General features: G+C 42.8%; 1 protein-coding gene across 2 annotated transcripts in view; it reads right to left on the bottom strand.

The window, feature by feature from the left end:
* Positions 1-12,463, bottom strand: part of CHIC2 (cysteine rich hydrophobic domain 2) — a 48,772-nt gene extending 36,309 nt beyond the window's left edge. The window contains exon 1 of one of the 2 annotated variants that reach the window (XM_055341158.1): positions 12,082-12,463. In XM_055341158.1, coding sequence (XP_055197133.1) covers positions 12,082-12,200 — 119 coding nt within the window. In that variant the 5' untranslated portion in view covers positions 12,201-12,463. Of the gene's footprint in view, positions 1-7,583; positions 11,319-12,081 lie in introns of those variants that run through there. The other variant, XM_055341167.1, reaches the window with a different exon arrangement.
* Between the last annotated feature and the right edge of the window lie 6,351 nt (positions 12,464-18,814).

The raw sequence follows: 18,814 nt of genomic DNA, 5'->3' as shown, positions 1-18,814 counted from the left end.
AAAAGAACACAGTTTTCATTCAGTCCAAACATTTCATTTCACAGATGGAAAAATATCTAAGAGGTAAATAACATAATATGTAGGATCTAGTCTAGAGCCTTACTTTCTTGAACCCAAGCCGGGGGCAATTTCTACTACAGGCCAATGCCTCTAGTAACTCTCTGAAAGCGTAAAAAAAATGTTTATCTCCTTGACTTGGAAAACTTGTAGACTGAGAAAATATTTGAGAAATGGAGGGAGAGTTATTTTCCATCAAACAGAAATTATACAATTAAAACTAATACAAAATAAATGTTAACATTCTCATAGGGATCTAGAAAAATAAAATCTGTTTTTCAGCTTTTCACATTTGTACCTAAACTCCCAAAATATACAGGATTTATAAATGTTTGTGTTGATGAATAATATAGAAAATGCATACGTTTGTTGCTTTGGTTCCATAAAATAAAAGAAGCAATTAAGCAAACAGACTCTGGAGCCAGCCAGACCTCCTGGAATGAAATCTTAACACTACCATTTACTAGATGTGTCACTCTGAGTAAGTTACGTTATGTTTTCTGAGCCTGAGTTTCCTTATTCATACACCAGAGATAATAATAGTGCCTAACTCATTAAATAATGTAACAAAGCACCAACAGTGAATGGCATAAACACTGTTATGTTGTAACTGCTTTTATTATTATAAAACAACATAAATGTCTAGTGTGTTTTTATTATGGTTATCATTCTTCTAATAAACTGGGCAATATCATTTAATAGCCACTTTGGACAACTTGATAAACTAGAGAACACCCAAATATCAATGACTTCACAAACATCCTCTTCAAACAGCTTAGCAAATAGAATAGCCAATGATCGAATTGCCTAACGTTAACTGTGTAAGATTTTCCAACTTTTTGCCCATCTTTTCAAGGTCAGGAGGTGGTATACAGGAAACGGGGTATCCAGGAAGGTGCTAGGTTTAGGAAAGCTGGGCAACACTGATGAGTTAAAAACTCTACAAGCTAATATGGGCAAGCATCAGGCCAGGAATCCAGGTTAAGACAAAGGTTGAAAAGCACAGAGAAGTTACTGTGGTAAAGATGGTAGAGCAATACAAAGGAGAGACCTAATGCCCAAGTTCTAATCCTGGTTCAGAAAGCCATGAGGTCTACTGTCTTAGGAAAGCAAATCTCCCATCTGGTTTTATTTGCTTCGGGTAAGACAAACTGGCCTCTTGGCGTCAACAATGGCCCAAAGATCAAATGGTGTCCCAAAGTTTTTAAGAAAAAAAAAAATTAGCAAGGCTTCCTGAATTCACATTTTACCGGTGGGACAGTTGCTATTAAAACAAGAAGAAAGTTTAAAACTTTATTTTTGTCATAAAGTTTAGTTTTTCTCTTTGCAAGAGAAGGCTGTCAAAACTTTGTACTTTTTATCAAGTATGTCTCATCTCAACTCCTTGAGAAAGCTGTTACGAAAAAAAGAGTAAGGGAGAAATAAATGAGTTTTAATTTTAAATGGGAGGGGGTGGGGTCATTAAGAAGACAATTGTGAAAAGAAAATAACTGTGAAAGACCTGAAGGTGAATGAGCAAGCTATTTGGATATCTGGAGGGAATATTCCAGAAAGTGGAACAAGCCAGTGCAAAAGTCCTAAGCCAGGAGCGTGCCTGGAATCACTCAGAGAATAGAAAGGAAGCCAGTGTGACTAGAGTGGGGTAAACAAATCAAAGAATATAGAGGGGTGTCTGGGTGGCTCAGGCGACTGAGCATCTGACTTGATTCCTGCTCAGGTCATGATCTCAGGGTCCTGGGATCCAGCCCCGCCTTGGGGCTCCATGCTCAGCATGGAGCCTGAGTTTCTTTCTTTCCTTCTCCCTCTGTCTCTCCCAAACCCCTCCTTCCCACTCCCATCCCCACTTGTGCTCTCTCACGCACTTGTACTCTCTCTAAACTAAATAAATAAATTTGCTTTGTTTTTTTTTTTTTTGTTTTTTTTTTTTTTTAAGAAAGAATAGCAGAAAAGTCAGAAAAGTAACAATGGGTCAGATCACATAGGTCATGTAGGCCACCAAAAGGAACTTAAACTCTGAAGATGGGGAGCTTTGGGGAGGTTTGATACAAAAGAGACAGGATCTGATTTTAAAAGAATCTCTAAAAATAAATAAATTAATTAATTAATATAATAAAATAAAATAATCTCTATGGGAGAAGTACTAAGAAGACTGTAAAGGCTGAGAAGCAAAGGAGGAAGGGAGAAAAAAAAATCAGCGTAAGCAGAAGTGAGATGGTGACAGCTCACACTGGTTAGCGGAGATAACAAAAAGTGGTCAAATTTTGAATACATTTTGAAGACAGAGCCAATGGATGATTTCCTGACAGCCTGGATGAAGTGAAAGAGAAAGAGAAACCTTACAGATGTGTCAGAGATGTTTTTAGTCTAAGCAAATAGGTTGCCAGATCTGCCACCAATTGAGAATAAAAAGGCTGCAGCTGAAATTGATTTGGGGAAAAGATTATGAAAATCAGTCTTGGATATTTTGGATCCTGAGACATTCAACCTGTACAAATCTCAGCTCATAGAATTTTATCTTCCTACAGATATGACAAGACCTATGAATACATGAACCAAAAATTTCAGATTCAAACTGAAAGCATCAACTATGCAGATGGCAAGTGAAGACAGCACTTATTTCATAATGTTGAACTCTGAGCTCAATGGAATCAGCTTTTTAGCTATTTTGGGAGATAAATTCATCATAACTATGGAAGAAATTAAGAGATGTTAATTCATAAAAACCATGCTTTAAATTCATCTGGTTGCCTCAATATACATCTGAATATCTGAATATCAATGAAACTCAAAGAAGAAGGGCTAGAACTGAAAAGTATACTGTGCTTTCCCAGAAGACACAGAACCCCTGGAGTTAGGAGACATAAATATGAATCTCAGAACACGTCTAAAAATTCTGTGTGACCAAATTCTGAATATTTGGTTGGGTTCATCCAGCTCTGTGAAAATACAATTTTATTAATAAACTAGTGAAATCAAAGACTTATTTTTTAAATGATTAATTTGTTTTATCATAAACCTCATCACTATATAGTTCTATAATATTCCAGCATTAGAATTTTACTAATTTTCAACTATTAAGATTGTATTTTCAAGTATTTATAGACGATTCCATATGTTATTAAACAATGGAAATTATTTAAATATATACTGATTAAGCTTCTTGGTAGTAACCTCTAACAATATATGAATTCAACTAATCTAACTCAACTATCTAATTTATACATACATTAGAATATTCTTCACATATAAATCTTACAAGCAACACAATAGTGATAAATTATGTTCATTTAAGAATATATGGGTTGAACTGGATTATAATATAAACTACCAAAAATATAAATTTCAAGGACATTTAGAATAGTTTAGAAATGGCAGAAAAAGAAGGCTGGGTACACAGGAATTCCTTTACTAAACTTCAAGGACTCCATTATAACTACAACACAAAATCAAAGAGAATAAAAAAAAAAAAAAGTTCTTGCAGGAAGCACACACACATATACACACTCACGATTAAAAAAAACAACAACACAAAGTTTGGTTACCCCAAAGTCAAACCAACTCTAACCAACATAAGCTTAGGTTTTCTTAGATGGTAAGATCCTACATAGACCTACATAGATGGCAGGATGGAGAAGAGCTTAAGGAGAAAAAAAAAATCAGTTGTCTAGGTCTTTGTGAGAAAATTCAGCCCTTGTATATATATTCAATTTAGTTTTAAGTGTAAAGACTTAAAAAGCACAGTCTTTTCCTCAAATCTAATAAACAGATCATCGTCAAACACCACGCCTCTCGTAGCCAAAGGGTAAGACTTTACAAAGCTCACTTCAAAATCTATGATCTTGTGGGAAAGCCCCTCTCTACTTCCGGGACACGCTGTTCCCTTGCACTAGCTGCCCTACGGTAGCAGAACAGGAAATGCAGGTATGTCATCGAGACCGCCTCTAGTCAACAGTAAAGGCAACCACAGTTCTTTGACCTCACTCCTTATAAAACCAAAGCAAAAAACACAGCAAAACACGAGATGGGAATGAGGATGAGATGGGAATGGGGAAAGAGACGGCACGAGGAGTTCCTGCTATTTTTTCAGACCTCACTGAGAGTTGTGAACTTTGATGACTTCTAGACAGAACTTTATCTAAAGACTTTATCTAAAGACCATCACCACAACCATCATGTCTCATCCAGGCCATTCAGCAGCCTCCTAACTACTCTCTCCTGTTTCACTCTAATCCCTCTACAATCCTTTCCTGCTCCTACTCAGTTCACCAACTTCATGTCAAGGCACCATCCCCCTTACTCACTACATTCTGGCCACTGCACACAAGTGGCCTTTCAGTCCCTCAGGCCAGCCAGACTTATTTTGCTCTTCTCCATACCTGGAATACTATTCACAGAACCTTTCATAGTTCCTAAAATGCTACTACTCAGAAGAGCTTCTCCCTAATCCCATTATTATCAGTCATAGCACTTTATTTAAAGGGCTCCTTCCCAGCAATTTGCTCAGACAGAATTTGTCTCTTAACTATAAGCTCTGTGAGGACAGAGCAACTATGTTTGTTTTATTCATAACTATGTACCTACTGTCTCACATAATACCTAACATAAAATTTAATAAATGCTTGTCGGGATCCCTGGGTGGCTCAGCGGTTTAGCTCCTGCCTTCAGCCCAGGGTGTGATCCTGGAGTTCCAGGATTGATTCCCGCATCGGGCTTCCTGCGTGGAGCCTGCTTCTCCCTCTGCCTGTGTCTCTGCCTCTCTCTGTCTCTCATGAATAAATAAATAAAATCTCTAAAAATAAAATAAATAAATAATAAATGCTTGTCAAATTACTTATCAAAAAACCTCAATAAAAAAATTCTTTGAGGAAACAAATATCTTAAAATTCAAGTATTAAAATTCAAGCATCTAAAATCCAGTACTCTTAACCAACTTTTCTTATTTTTTTTAAAGATTTTATTTATTCATGGGAGACATGGGGTGGGGGGGGGCATAGGGAGAAGCAGGCTCCCTGCAGGGAGCCCTACGTGGGACTGGATCCAGGGTCCCCAGGATCAGGCCCTGGAGCGAAGGCAGCGCTAAACCGCTGAGCCACCCAGGCTGCCCGCAACTTTTCTTATTTCGTAGTTCTAATTATGTTGGTTGTCTCATTCCCAACCTACAATTCATCTATTAGATAGAAAGAAGGTAAACAGAAAGGAAAACCCACACATGTGAAATTTAAATGGAAGTGCCCTTTAGAGAAGATCTTCAAACCCGAAAATACCTGAATGACCCCTAAGAATATCACTGTATACCAACCTGATATAATACCTGCTTTTGATTAAATGTTTCAACTCAATCGGATAATTCTGACTTATGCTCAAGATCTTGTTTAAAAGCAGGAAAGCATATATTACCTTTTAGATGGATTTCCAAGAAAATGATAAAGATGAGCCACAAAATGTGCATGAAGGGATAAATACCAAAATATGTAATAAGTAACAATTTGCTAAATGTTTATTGTGAGTCCACCACATTAGGTAAATTATATTGGACTCCCATACCTAATTTTTGAGGTAGACATTATCCCTTTTGCAAATGAAAAAACTAAAGCACAGAAAGGATAATGGTTACATTTAGGTTACAGTTAGGAACTATCTGAGAATTAAAACTAACCTGCTGAACATCAAAGACCATACTCTTTGTGCCACATACCATCAATTGCTTCTAAATGTGTCTAATAAGATAAAAGAATCGCCTAAGCTCTTATTAAAAATAAAAATTCCTAGACTCTTCTTGAGATTTTGATTGGGGATGTTATTAGAGCAGAGAACCTAAAATGTGTATCTTTTAAAACGCTCTTAGTGATTTTGATAATCAGGCAAGTTTAAGAAATCTTGCATTGGGTTTAAGCTACACTACATGAACACTGAAAGTCTGGTTTAAGATCTGATTTTATAAATGGATTCTGAAACAAATTATGAAAAGTCACAAAAAATCTTACATAGAAGATACTAAAGATACTAAACATAGCTGTTGCTACGTGTTATATTGAAAACGTAATTTTATTGAAAATAAAATCATAAGTAGTTTTATAGATTAGAAAGCTAAACTAGACACAGACACTATGGAGATTTAAAAGATCCGGATGCCTGGGTGGCTCAGCAGTTAAGCATCTACCTTTGGCTCAGGGCATGATCCCAGGGTCCTAGGATCAAGTCCCACATCGGGCTTCCTGCATGGAGCCTGCTTCTCCCTCTACCTGTGTTTCTGCCTCTCTCTCTCTGTCTCCCATGAATAAATCAATAAAATCTTTAAAAAAAATTAAAAATCCCCTTCCAAGTTTACAGTTGGTCTAATAACCTGAGCCTTTAACCTATTAGAATATAAACTCAAGTTGGGAGTTCAAGAGCAGCTCTCAAAGTAAAAAATACTATTCTTTAAAGAAATATTATTATTCAGAGTAATATTATTTAGAATAATACTATTCGAGTAATTACCATCATAAATAATTTCATATAACTTATTTTTCACCATTTAGTATTCCACTTAGCTAGTCACATAAAATTTTAAGCAGTAGTCAATTTTATATCTGTTAAGAGGCATAAATCCAACATTGAACTGTTTGGACTGAAACACCATCTAAATTTCAAATTCAAATACAGTAAAATTTTGAAACTTCAGTTCGCTACCATATTCCTCATTTCTTCAAGAAAGTTTATCCACTGAGAAGTTTTAGTAGTTGATCCCATTAAAGTATTCAGCATTTTTTTCTTTATATTATCAAAGATATGTTCAATGCTATATTCTAAATCAAACTAATTTCCTTTCAAATGATAAGGAGTAAGAAAAAATTCTCTGGGGGAAAAAAATGTCTCAATGTTACAATTTTCCTATAATTATCATCAAATTTTGTTAAAACAAAAAGAGAGAAGCCATTTATCTTTTGAATATGATTTTATAAGAGTTCTACTGTAAAATATTGTTTGCCTTCAGTAGGAGGTTCAGGAAGGGAGGAAAACAATTACTCCTTTAGTAATTCTGACAAGATCCAAAAATGTATGCAATTATCACATTTACTTAGAGAGCGTTTTAGGACTTATAACATTCTACACACTATATTAAATAGTGGAGAAATAAAGACCAATAAACACAATTCCTGTTCTCAAAGAACTTCACAGCTTTATGGAAAAACATCAAAATAAGGTCTTCAAAAACTCAAAACAAAATGTTTAATCTTTAAAAATGGAATATGCCTTATATATCATGCTGGGTGGGGGAAAGGAGGTGAAAATTATAAAGAAAAAAAACCTGCTTAATCAAAGTAATTCTGTTATTTGGACAAATCATGATCAGATCTCTCGGTAGCAGTCTTGAAATACTGATACATTTCAAGATAGACCATCTTTTATTAACGCTACCATTTGAAAGGTCAAGATGTTCTTGTGATATCTCCTATGCAAAGATCTTATTGTACCCCAAAGAAGTTTCCAACTTTCTTCATTTCAAGTCACACTTCTAAGTCTTTTGATTTTCCACAGCATACCTGAGATGAAGACAAGCAAAGAGAGTGAGTTCCACAGCCATTGGTAAAAACTGGTGCTGAAGGATGAGGAATTATTTGTGGAGATGGTAGGAAGATTATACCTCAGAAGAGAGTACACGAAGATACAATAATTTAGTGAAATTAAAAGAGAATAACATTATTAGAAACAAACTTTAGCAAAATAACTTGGCTCTATGACAGGGCTTAAGTTAGAAGTCAAAGATTATGCCTAGGAAAGCCCCAAGTGATTGCGATACAGGAGGGCATGAAGACAGAAGCAAATAATGTCAGCTATAGTGATAGATCGGCTAGGAAATACTGGCCTAAAAACTATATTTAAATTCTAACTTTTAGATTAACATCCTTTAGCACTATCATCATTATGAAAAGTTAAAGTCTTCACCAACGATCACAGTATTTTGCACAAATTTACTGAGAGGTAAAAAAACTTCGTAATTTTAAAATACTAACCAATCTGGCCTACACCACCTAGTAATCACTTTTCCCCTCATCTTCACTACATAATAGAATGAGAAGACTCTCTCCCTCCCCCTTCTTTCCCCTCTCTCTCTCTCTCTCTTTCTCACAGACACACACACACACAGAAAATCTACTTTTAATTGAAGTGTGAACTCAAATCTTTTAAATTACATGTACATCAATATTAAGCAATAATAGGAACTTATTCCCCTCTTCCTTCAAATACCACTTTTCCTCAAAATATGCTTCTGTATAAGAGATCTCTCTGTTGGAACTGCCATATTGTTCCATACTGCTACTTGCAAATCTAACAATGAAGAAAATTATTACACTCATCCAGAAGAATGTCAAAAAAGAAAACCGATCATGATGGAAGTACAAAGTATAAGTCTGATTTGCAATCAATATAAAAATATTTGCAGGGTGCCTGAGTGACTCAGTCGGTTAAGCGTCCGACTCTTGATCTCAGCTCAGGTGTTCATCCCAGGGTCATAATAAGTTCAAGCCCTGCACTGGGCTCCATGTTAGGTGTGGAGCCTACTAAATAAATAAATAAATAAATAAACAAACAAACAAATAAATAAATATTGAAAACCACATTAAAGCAGACTTTGTTTATACAAATTATTATATTACATCCTTATATCCCTAAAATTTGATTATGCCCCCAAACTAACAAAAACTTGCCTGTGTAGTAGAAAATGGAAGGTAACTTACTTTGTCACATCACTATAATGACTTGCAAAATCATGTCATATGAGAATACAGTGATTTCCAAAATAAGAGTAATACTATAACATGATACACTGAAGTAAGGAGGGAAAAAGAGCAAAAATATCCAACTATAAAGGTCTACTCAAAAGTGAAATCTATGAAAAATACACATGGATGAATCTCTATCTTTTCAGACTGATCAGAATTACAGATAATTCAGTTTGTACTATGATTTATTTCCAAATCAGTAAAGGAAGACTTCTCTAAAGAGCTCCTTGGTTTAAAAAAAGAGGTGGGCTGGGAGCAGCAGCAGTTTTACCATAACTGCCTTACTAGTTTTTCCCATCTGTATTTAGAGGCAAAAAAAACCGAGTCTGCTCAACAGTTATAGTAACCCATAAGCACCTATTTCAAAACCTTTATAGGCACTAACTGGGCTACTAACTAGCACAGCATTCCTTTGTATTATGCATGACAAAGTCACACACACAAAAAAAGTTTTGTATTACTATTACTCTATGTCACCACAAAACAGGTTAAGGTTTTCAATAAAGATTCTTACTAATTGTCACCAAAATATTTTACATGGCAATTTAACCTCATGTCAATTGTGTAGAAATGGAAAAATAGGACAAAAGTCAATCATCATTAGGTCTGAAAATGGCAGTTCTGATTTCTTAGTACTCTGCCGCTTATGTTTCTCAAAACAGAACACTGACTGTGGAGGATAACTAATGAAAGTTATTATTTATTGAGCACAGTATCACATAATGTGATGAATCCTTGGCATATATGGTCTCATATAATCCTTAATAATCTTAAAGGTTATATAAGCTACCCAAGTGACTAGGGGTAGATTTGAACCTAGAGCCCAGATTCAAGGTAATGGGGAAGAGAGGTAAAGTGATTGCAGAGATCACAGAAATAACTCCCAATATAAAAAGGCATACTGCTTACTAATGGCACAGAGTTCCTCCCCATACTCTGGAATAGTGGTTTTCAACCCTGGCTACACATTAGAATCACCTGTGGAACTTTTTTTTTTTTTTTAAGATTTTATTTATTTATTCATGAGACAGAGAGAGAGGCAGAGACACAGGCAGAGGGAGAAGCAGGCTCCATGCAGGGAACCTGACGCAGGACTCGATCCCAGGTCTCCTCCAGGATCACATCCTGGGCTGAAGGCGGCACCAAACCACTGAGCCACCTGGGCTGCCCCTCACCGGTGGGACTTGCTTAAAAAAAAAAAAAAAAAAAAAAAAAAAAAACAAAATCCATTCTTGCCTGGGACTCTCACTCAGATACCCGGCATTCAGTTGGCCTGCCCTGGGGTTAAGGCACCGTTTTTTGTTCGTTTGTTTATTTTTTTTTTTCATCTCTCCAGGTAATCCTAAAGGGGCAGTAAGACTGAAAACCACTAATAATTCTTTCCTATCCTGCTAATCTCTCTAGTAGGCAAACAACTACAACCAAATGTACTCATCACCTACTTGGTTCTGAGTGCTTCATCTATTACATATCCTATTTACTCAACAAAGTGCTGTTTTTCTTTTCCTTTAAGCAGAGGAAACATTACAACTATAGCTGCACCTTTTTAAATAACAGAATTTCACAGGCTTTTCCTTTGACAAGCAGAATACAGGGGGCAAGGCAGGGATTAGCACCGCCTTCAGCCTGGAGTGTGACCCTGGAGTCCTGGGATCGAGTCCCACGTCCGGCTCCCTGCACGGAGCCTGCTTCTCCCTCTGCCTCTGTCTCTCTCATGAATGAATGAATAAAATCTTAAAGAAACAAGGTAAAAAGGTCCTAAGACTCACACTAAAAAAATTACATGGCAGGCGATAAAAGTTCTGTGATACAGGCTAGAGATTTACTATCCATGCTCTCTCTGAATTCTGCTGGAGATGACGCTGAAGACACTAAGTAACTGTTATTGTGGTGATAAATCCTACTGTCTTCCCGTGCAGCGTCTTCACCCTATAAGTCACCTGAATGTAAAGGGGGCAGGTGCTAAAGAAATCAAAGCATTACATAAGCATACCCAAACAACAACATGGCTGGTCGCACCACGTAGTGAGAGATCAGGGTTCTGCTGACAGCCTCCTATGGGAAGTCTTAACCATTTCCCTCCAAGTGCTGTTCAGGGCACATCCCACTCACCCTACACACCAGAAAGGTCATGAAAAATATTCCAGGCCGGCCCCAGGCTCGCTGTCCCTTTTTTTTTCTTTTTCTTTTTTTTTAATTTCACTAAACAGGTGACAGTCTGGAGAACACCTGACAAGCGTGGAAGCTTGGGCCTGGCGTCTTAACGAGAGACCCGAAGCGAACAATAATAAACACTCCACGTTGTCCAAAGCTCCGCACTTCTCGGAGAAACGTTACCGAACTTCCTGCTTCCGGACAGCTCAGGATTTGGTCCGAGTCTTCGCATTCCTTTTATTAGTCATGACCCTTCGGGGCGCAGCGAAGCGAAGCTCTCCCTCCCTATTTGTTGGAAAGATCTCGGGACTTTTAAACGCTGCAAATCGGACTTACGCGGGGGGGGGGGGGGGGGGGGGGGAGGGACACGACCCTTCTCCAAGGAAGAAACCCTATATATGCCAGAGCTCACCCCCAGAGGAGGCTTGGATTCCCCGAGAGCCCCTTTTATAGGAACCTGAGCTCAGTGGGTGCATCGCGCAGATTTCTTTCCAAAACAAAACAAAACAAAAAACCGGGTCGTTACACGCGTGCCGTCCTGCGTGGTCTCCGACGCTGGTTCATCCACACATTGTTGTCCTACCGATTACAGGAACCTGCGTTACTGCCGCGGAAATGGACCCTGCAAGGCTGGGGGGACCTGCGTGTGCGTGTGCGTGTGCGAGGCACGGGCACGACGACGGGGCACCGCTCACGACCAGCTGTCACGGGGGGGGGCGCCTCCCTCCCCCCTGCCCGGAGGGCCCACATCTGGCCACAGGGCCGTCCGTCAACCAGGGGCAAGGGGAGGAGGAAACGAGGGGGAGGCGCCGCGTCCATACGTGCGCTCCCACCGCAGGCTGAAGGGCAGAGCCCACCGGAGACCCTCCCTCCGGGGACCCGCCACAGCGCCCGGGCCTGCAGGGGAGGGATGGAGGGGCGGGCGGGGGGGGGGAGGGGAGGGGGGGATGGGGCAGCGCCTGTCCCCACGCCGGCGACCCAAACACACGAGCTTAAGGCAAGTTCTCACTTCCCGGCGGCCCGCTGCTCCCGGAGCCCCGACGCCGGGGGCGGCCCGGCCCCGCCGCTGCCCGTCCTCGCCCTCCCCTCCTCCGGGCCTTACACGGTGACGTGCCCGGAGCCGCGGACCACCACCGGGTCCGGCGAGTACTTGAGCAGCTGCTCCTCCAGGGCCCGCTCCTCGTCCTCCTCCTCCTCGTAGATCTCGTCGAAATCCGCCATCCTGGGCCTCCCGGGCCCCCCCGCCCCGGCCCGCAGGGGCCCGACTCCAGGGGCCGGGCCGGGCTCCGGCTGGCGAGGCGGCGGGCGCTGCGGGGAGTCGCGGCCGCGGGCTCCGAGGCCGCGGAGACCGCCCTCGGCCGCCGGGCTCCGGCTACAGGGCAGCTGCCGCCCCGGCCGCCGCCGCCGCCGCCGCCGCCATTACCGTCAGCAGCAACAACAACACGATGTCAACATCCGCCCGCGGGCCGACACCTCCGGCAGGACCGCCGCCGCCGCCGCCGCCGCTCCGGCAACCACAGCAACAGCCAGAGCCGCCCGCAGCGGGAGCCGCCGGCTAGGGCATCGCGAGACTTCCCGGGAGTGCGCGCGCACGCGCGGGGGGCGGGGAGGCCGGGGCGGGCGCGCGGAGGGGCGGGCGCGCGCGGCCCGGCGGGCGGGCGCGCGCACGCGAGGCCCCGCGCGCTCCCGAGGCGCCGCGCTTCCTCCGTCCGCGCCGCCGCCTGCCCGCCGCCGGGACCGCGGGGGAAGGGGGGGGGAGGAGGGGGGGGGGAAGGGGGGGCTCCGAGGCCCGGACGCGGGGACCCCCGACCCCGGGAACCGAGCTCCGAGTGTCCAGGGGAGCCCTCGCTCACCCAGAGTAACCTCCAGTCCAAACCCCTGGGAATTAGACCCCGGGCCGCGACAGAGAACGGAGAGCGTGGGTCTCTACCTCTGCAGCTAGCGGTGGCCCTCGCTTGTCGGCGGCTGCGGTCTTGGTGGGAACCGGAGGCTAGCCTTTCCCAGCCGACACGCCGCAAGCATCTTTGTGTCCACGGACACCCTGCAGGCATCTTTGTGTCCACGGACACCCTGCAAATACCTGTTTGTCCACGGACACCCTGCAAATACCTTTTTGTCCACGGACACGCTGCAAGCATCTTTGTGTCCACGGACACCCTGCAAATACCTTTTTGTCCACGGACACCCTGAAAGCATCTTTGTGTCCACGGACACCCTGCAAATACCTGTTTGTCCACGGACACCCTGCAAATACCTTTTTGTCCACGGACACCCTGCAAGCATCTTTGTGTCCACGGACACCCTGCAAATACCTGTTTGTCCACGGACACCCTGCAAATATCTTTTTGTCCACGGACACCCTGCAAATACCTGTTTGTTCACGGACACCCTGCAAATATCTTTTTGTCCACGGACACGCTGCAAGCATCTTTGTGTCCACGGACACCCTGCAAATACCTTTTTGTCCACGGACACCCTGCAAATACCTTTTGTCCACGTTAATCCGGGAATTTTCAAAGCATGTCCAAATGCAAACATTGCATCCTCCCATCCCCTTGGATATCGTCCAATATGTGAAGCCAATGATGCCTTTTTTTTTTTTTTACGAGAAAACTCATTGCAGTCATGCCGTGAAGCAAAATGGACAGACACATGGTCTAGATTCTAGATTAAAAGATGAGGTTTCCTGCCCCAACTCCCTCATCAACCATGGCCTGTTTTCTTAGGTTAGGACTTTAGAGAATCCGTTCCCCTTCCTTCCAGCTCCTCCAGCAAAGGGAAGAGTGGAGAAGGGAGCAAAGGGGAGGGGACAGGAGGGGAAGAAGGGATTCTGCTTACCTGCCTAGACCATTAATAAAGGCCTAACGGTCACCTGGGTACTTAGTTTCATAGTCAAGAAACCATCCAGACATCCAAAAAGTTCAGGGGCAGGAGTGACCTCCTGAAAGAGTCCTGGATAATGACTATATACCATGGAGACAGGACAGGATAGTCACACTGGATCCAGGGCTGGCCAGCCGGTTCTCCAAGTAGTGTTCACATTCTGACATCTCCCTTTAGATGGGTCATTGTTGACCTTGAGAAAAATGCAAAAGACTGACAATAAAGACAGCAAGGAATACCAAACATTTTCTTGCTGGAAATGGTTGAAGGAAATGAGTGTAGTTAGCCGAGAAAAGATAATGGGAAAACACAGTAGTTGTATCAGACTTGCTGTATAACTCCCCAGACAACATTTATTCATTTATTCATTCAACAAATGTTTACTGGGCTCTAACTACGTGTCAGGCACCGTGTGTGTGTGTGTGTGTGTGTGTGTGTGTGTGTGTGTGTGTGAATGAGCCACAGTCCCTCTATCTAGTAGCTTATTTATCACCAAGGTAGGCAATTATAATTTGGTCAAGTGCTCCCAGAGGCGTTTACAGAGGGTGCTCATGAAGCATCCAGAAGGCAGCTTCGCTTGGTGGTTAGCAATGGGTTCTGAAGCCTAACCGCTTGCCTTTGAATCTCAGTTCTGCCACTTACTTTGTGACCCTGAACAGGTCACTTAACCTCTCTGTTCCTCGTGTGTAAAATGAGGATTAAAGTACCGACCCCCACGGGTCTGCTCTGCAGATAAATGTGTATGAAACGCTTAGAAGAGGGTCTGGTGGGTCACCTGGGTGGCTCAGTGGTTGAGCATCTGCCTTTGACTCAGGTCGTGATCCCAGGGTCCTGGGATCGAGTCTCGCATCAGGTTCCCCGCGGGGAGCCTGCTTCTCCCTCTGCCTGTGTCTCTGCCCCTCTCTGTGTCTCATGAATGAATGAATGAATGAATGAATGAATGAATGAATCTAAAAGAAGAAGAAGAGGGCCTGGTGAATAGAAAATGCAGGGCAGCAATAAGGGCTGTCTAAGGCCCCATCCCACTAATCAGCTCTATGAGGATGAGCACAGTTGTTTGCACTACATAGGGCTTTACAGTTTATAAAGCTCATACATAGCATATCATTTCCTATTCCCCAAGAACCCAATGAGGTAACCCAGGAGGATGTAATTTCTTCCTTCATTTCAGAGATGCTTTGTGACTTTCTCATGGCCAAATGGCCCTTTACTAGACAGACTCAGGACTTCAACTTCAGGGCACTGGGTAGGCCAAGCTCCTGAATTTCCTTCTTGGCAGGAACCAAGAGGCCAGCGGCTGCACTCTGTTGTTGAAGGAGTGACTGCAAATGGGAGGGTGAGAAAAGGGAACTAGAGGAAGGAAGGTCAGTATGTTCCAGGCCCGGCCCACAGCCAGCATGCTGTAACTGAGAATTCACCTTTCTGTGGAAATGGTGGCCAAGATAAGGGGCTGGTGCCCCCAAAGTATCTAAGTCATCACCCAGCTGACAGCTTCCCAAGGGCAGAGGAAGTCACCCACAGCTCCCTCCCTCTCAGCAGTTTCCCAAGTTCTGGCTTCAGAAAAGGAGCCCAATCAATGTTCTCTGAGTTGAGGCATAACAACTAGTAACTAGTTGTTACTAGTCCTAGCTCCAGAACATCATGAGTTAATTAGGCTTCTGAGGATTGTGAGAATGTCACCCTTTATCTTAACACTGGTTCTGTGTGGGAGAAAATGTTCTTATTCTGAGATCTATTCAACAGGGAGGTCTTTGTATGGCCCGCTGCCTCTGTATAAGGTGGGGGCTGTCTTAATTTTGTTCTTCCTATTTTGCTCTTCTTTTTCCTGCTCTGAAAAACCTGTCAGAGGCAGCAAAAGGGTGTGGGACCTGGGAACGAGGTGGAGAGGATGAGAGAAGATGAGTCGAATATTTCTCTGATGATGGTTGACATCATAATCTCAGACTCCACCCCCAACCCTCCAGGGCCCAGCTTCCTGTCAAACTCCTGCCCCAGCCTCTTCCTGGGGACAAACCCCCCTTTCTCTCAGTGTCCAAGGTGTTATTCTGCTCTCTACTATTTAGACGTCTCTCCATATGTGCTCCTCTTTACATTCCTGCTTCACGCACTTTCACATTTACCTTCAGACTAAATGTCTCAAAACCAAACAGGATAATGCCTCAGGAGCCTCCGAAGGCCGCAGATCTTCAGTTGCTTTCAAGGCAGATATTCCTAGATTCGAAAACTTCCAAGTTCTGTCACTACCTAGCCAAGTGGCCTTGGGTAGATTCAACTTTCTAAGCCTCCTTTTCTTCATCCTGAGATGGAATCTATGTTGTGAAGTTATCAAAGATCAAATGAGGTAATGCTATGGACTGAATTGTGTCCCCCCAAAAATTTATGTGTGGAAGGACCATGGTGATGGTAGTTTTGAGAGGCAGGGCCTTTGGAGGTAATTAGGTTTGGATGAGGTCATGAGGGTAGATTCTCAGAATGGGATTAGTGTCTTTATATGAAACCAAAGAGCTTGATCATCCCCACTACTCTCCCCTTGGTGTGAGGATACAAAAAAAACACTGCCATTTGCATGACAGGAAGCTATCTCTCACCAGGAGCCAAATAAGCCAGCCCTTTGATCTTGGACTTTAACTCTCTAGCACCAGTGAGAAATAAACTTCTGTTGTTCAAGCCACCCAGTCTATGATATTTTGTCATGATAGCCCCAGCTGGCTATGATAGCTGTAAACCCTTGCTTCCTCACTCATTCATTCATTAAATATGCATTGAGTTATTCTCATGTGCCTTATTCTGTGTCAGGAACTAGCGTTTAGCAATAAGATATTAAACCAGACACAATCTGTGCTTTCATGTAGCATAAAGTCCATTGTGGAGAGCTGACAAAAATGATTACAAAAATGATCAACTGGGGGGATGCCTGGTGGCTCAGTGGTTGAGCGTCTGCCTTTGGCTCAGGGCATGATCCTGGAGTTGTGGATCAAGTCCCACATCGGGCTCCCTTGCATGGAGCCTGCTTCTCCCTCTGCCTGTGTTGCTGCCTCTCTCTGTGTGTCTCTCATGAATAAATAAAATCAATCTTCAAAAATGATCAGCTATTAGAATTGTAGTGAGTCCTGTGGAGAGGCACAGGGGACCATGAGAATAGTTAATGGTCCTAAGTCACTCTGAGAAATCAGGAACTCTTCCCTAGAGAAATGACATTTAAGCTGATGAGTCAAGCAGAGGTATGAAGATGGGGAAATAGAAAAGAATAGAAAGCTCCAGGCAGTGAGACCAGCACATTTGTAGTAACAGTCTGGGCCGCTATAACATAATACTATAGACTTTTAAACAACAGAAATCTATTTCTCCACCCTCATGACCTAATTATCTACCAAAGTCCCCACATCCCAATTCCATCACTTTGGGGGTTAAGATTTCAACCTATGAATTCTAAGGAAACACAAACATTCAGTCGAGACCACGTTTAAAGACACGAAGGCAGGAAAAAAAAAAAAAAAACAGGACCTAACAGTTCCTAAATCAAGAACAAACTAAAGCCAGTGGGGTTGGACCATAGTAAGGAAGGCAGAGCCAAACTGAGATGAAATCAAGGAGGTTGATAGAAACCTGAAGGCCTTGGTAAGGAGTCTGAAGTTCATCTTGAAAATAAAGGAGATGCACTGAGGATGTGAAGCCAGGCAGTGCACCCAAGAATGCCAGTGCATTTTAAAAATTCCCAAATGGGAGACCAGTTGTCCAACCTCCCCAGAATGCATCCCTTACTTCTTTTGAAAACAGTACATCACCAAGATGATTTGTGGTAAATCATAACTCCCCCACTCTCAATACATGTGACTGGGTCAGGCTGGCCACATCCCTCATTACAAGAGTGAGCTCAAGGACTAAAGCTAGCAAATCAGAGAACATGGGATACCTTGGGGCACAGTGATTGGTTTGAATGGATACATGATTCAGATAGAGCCAATGAGATTCAGTACCAGGACTTTTAATAGAACTGTGGGGAAGGGGGAAATCTCTTTTTCTTTGGATCTACTAGGAGCTGTGTTGCTCTTGCCATGGTAGAAAATGCTTAGGAATGATGCCAACCCTGAGGAAAGCAGGACCAAGGGATGAAGCAAACGTGACAGCGTCTCGATGATCTTGTTTGAGCCCCCCTTGATGATCTTGTAGCTTAATCATCAGCCACACCTAAGGATCTCCGAGGTCTGTAGGAGAGGGTAATGGATTCACTTTGTGGGATGTGAGACGCCCAATGGAGATACTTAGTAGAACATAGATAAAGATATTTGAAAGGTAGGTGGACAGATGCATGAATGGGTAGACAGATAACACAGAGAGTGGAAAAGGGAGAAAAGGGCAGGAAGCGGCTTAAAACAGAAGTCTTGGCAAGAAATAAATACATTGGGATCCATCAGCCACAGATGATAAAAGTAGCCATAGCAATGACGGAGATGGCAGGGCACCTGTGTGGCTCAGTCAGTTAATGGCAGACTTGGTTTCAGCTCAGGTCATGATCTCATGGGGCTTGAGTCCAAGACCAAGCCAAGCATTCCTGGCTCAGCACTTGGTGGGGACCCTGCTTGAGAATCTCTCCTCTCCCTCTGCCCCACCCACCACTGCTCATACTCTCTCTCTCTCTCTCTTTTTTTAATAAATTAATTTTTATTGGTTTTCAATTTACCAACATACAGAATAACACCCAGTGCTCATCCCGTCAAGTGTCCCCCTCAGTGCCCGTCACCCATTCACCCCCACCCCCCGCCCTCCTCCCCCTCCACCACCCCTAGTTCATTTCCCAGAGTTGGAAGTCTTTATGTTCTGTCTCCCTTTCTGATATTTCCCACACATTTCTTCTCCCTTCCCTTATATTACCTTTCACTATTATTCATATTCCCCAAATGAATGATAACATACACTTCTCTCTCTCTCTCTAAAAATAAATAAATCTTAAA

Source organism: Nyctereutes procyonoides, unplaced genomic scaffold, assembly GCF_905146905.1.
Source record: "Nyctereutes procyonoides isolate TBG_1078 unplaced genomic scaffold, NYPRO_anot_genome, whole genome shotgun sequence".
Taxonomy (NCBI): domain Eukaryota; kingdom Metazoa; phylum Chordata; class Mammalia; order Carnivora; family Canidae; genus Nyctereutes; species Nyctereutes procyonoides.
Note: the sequence above shows the minus strand (reverse complement) of the source record. Positions and strands in the feature narration are given on the sequence as shown.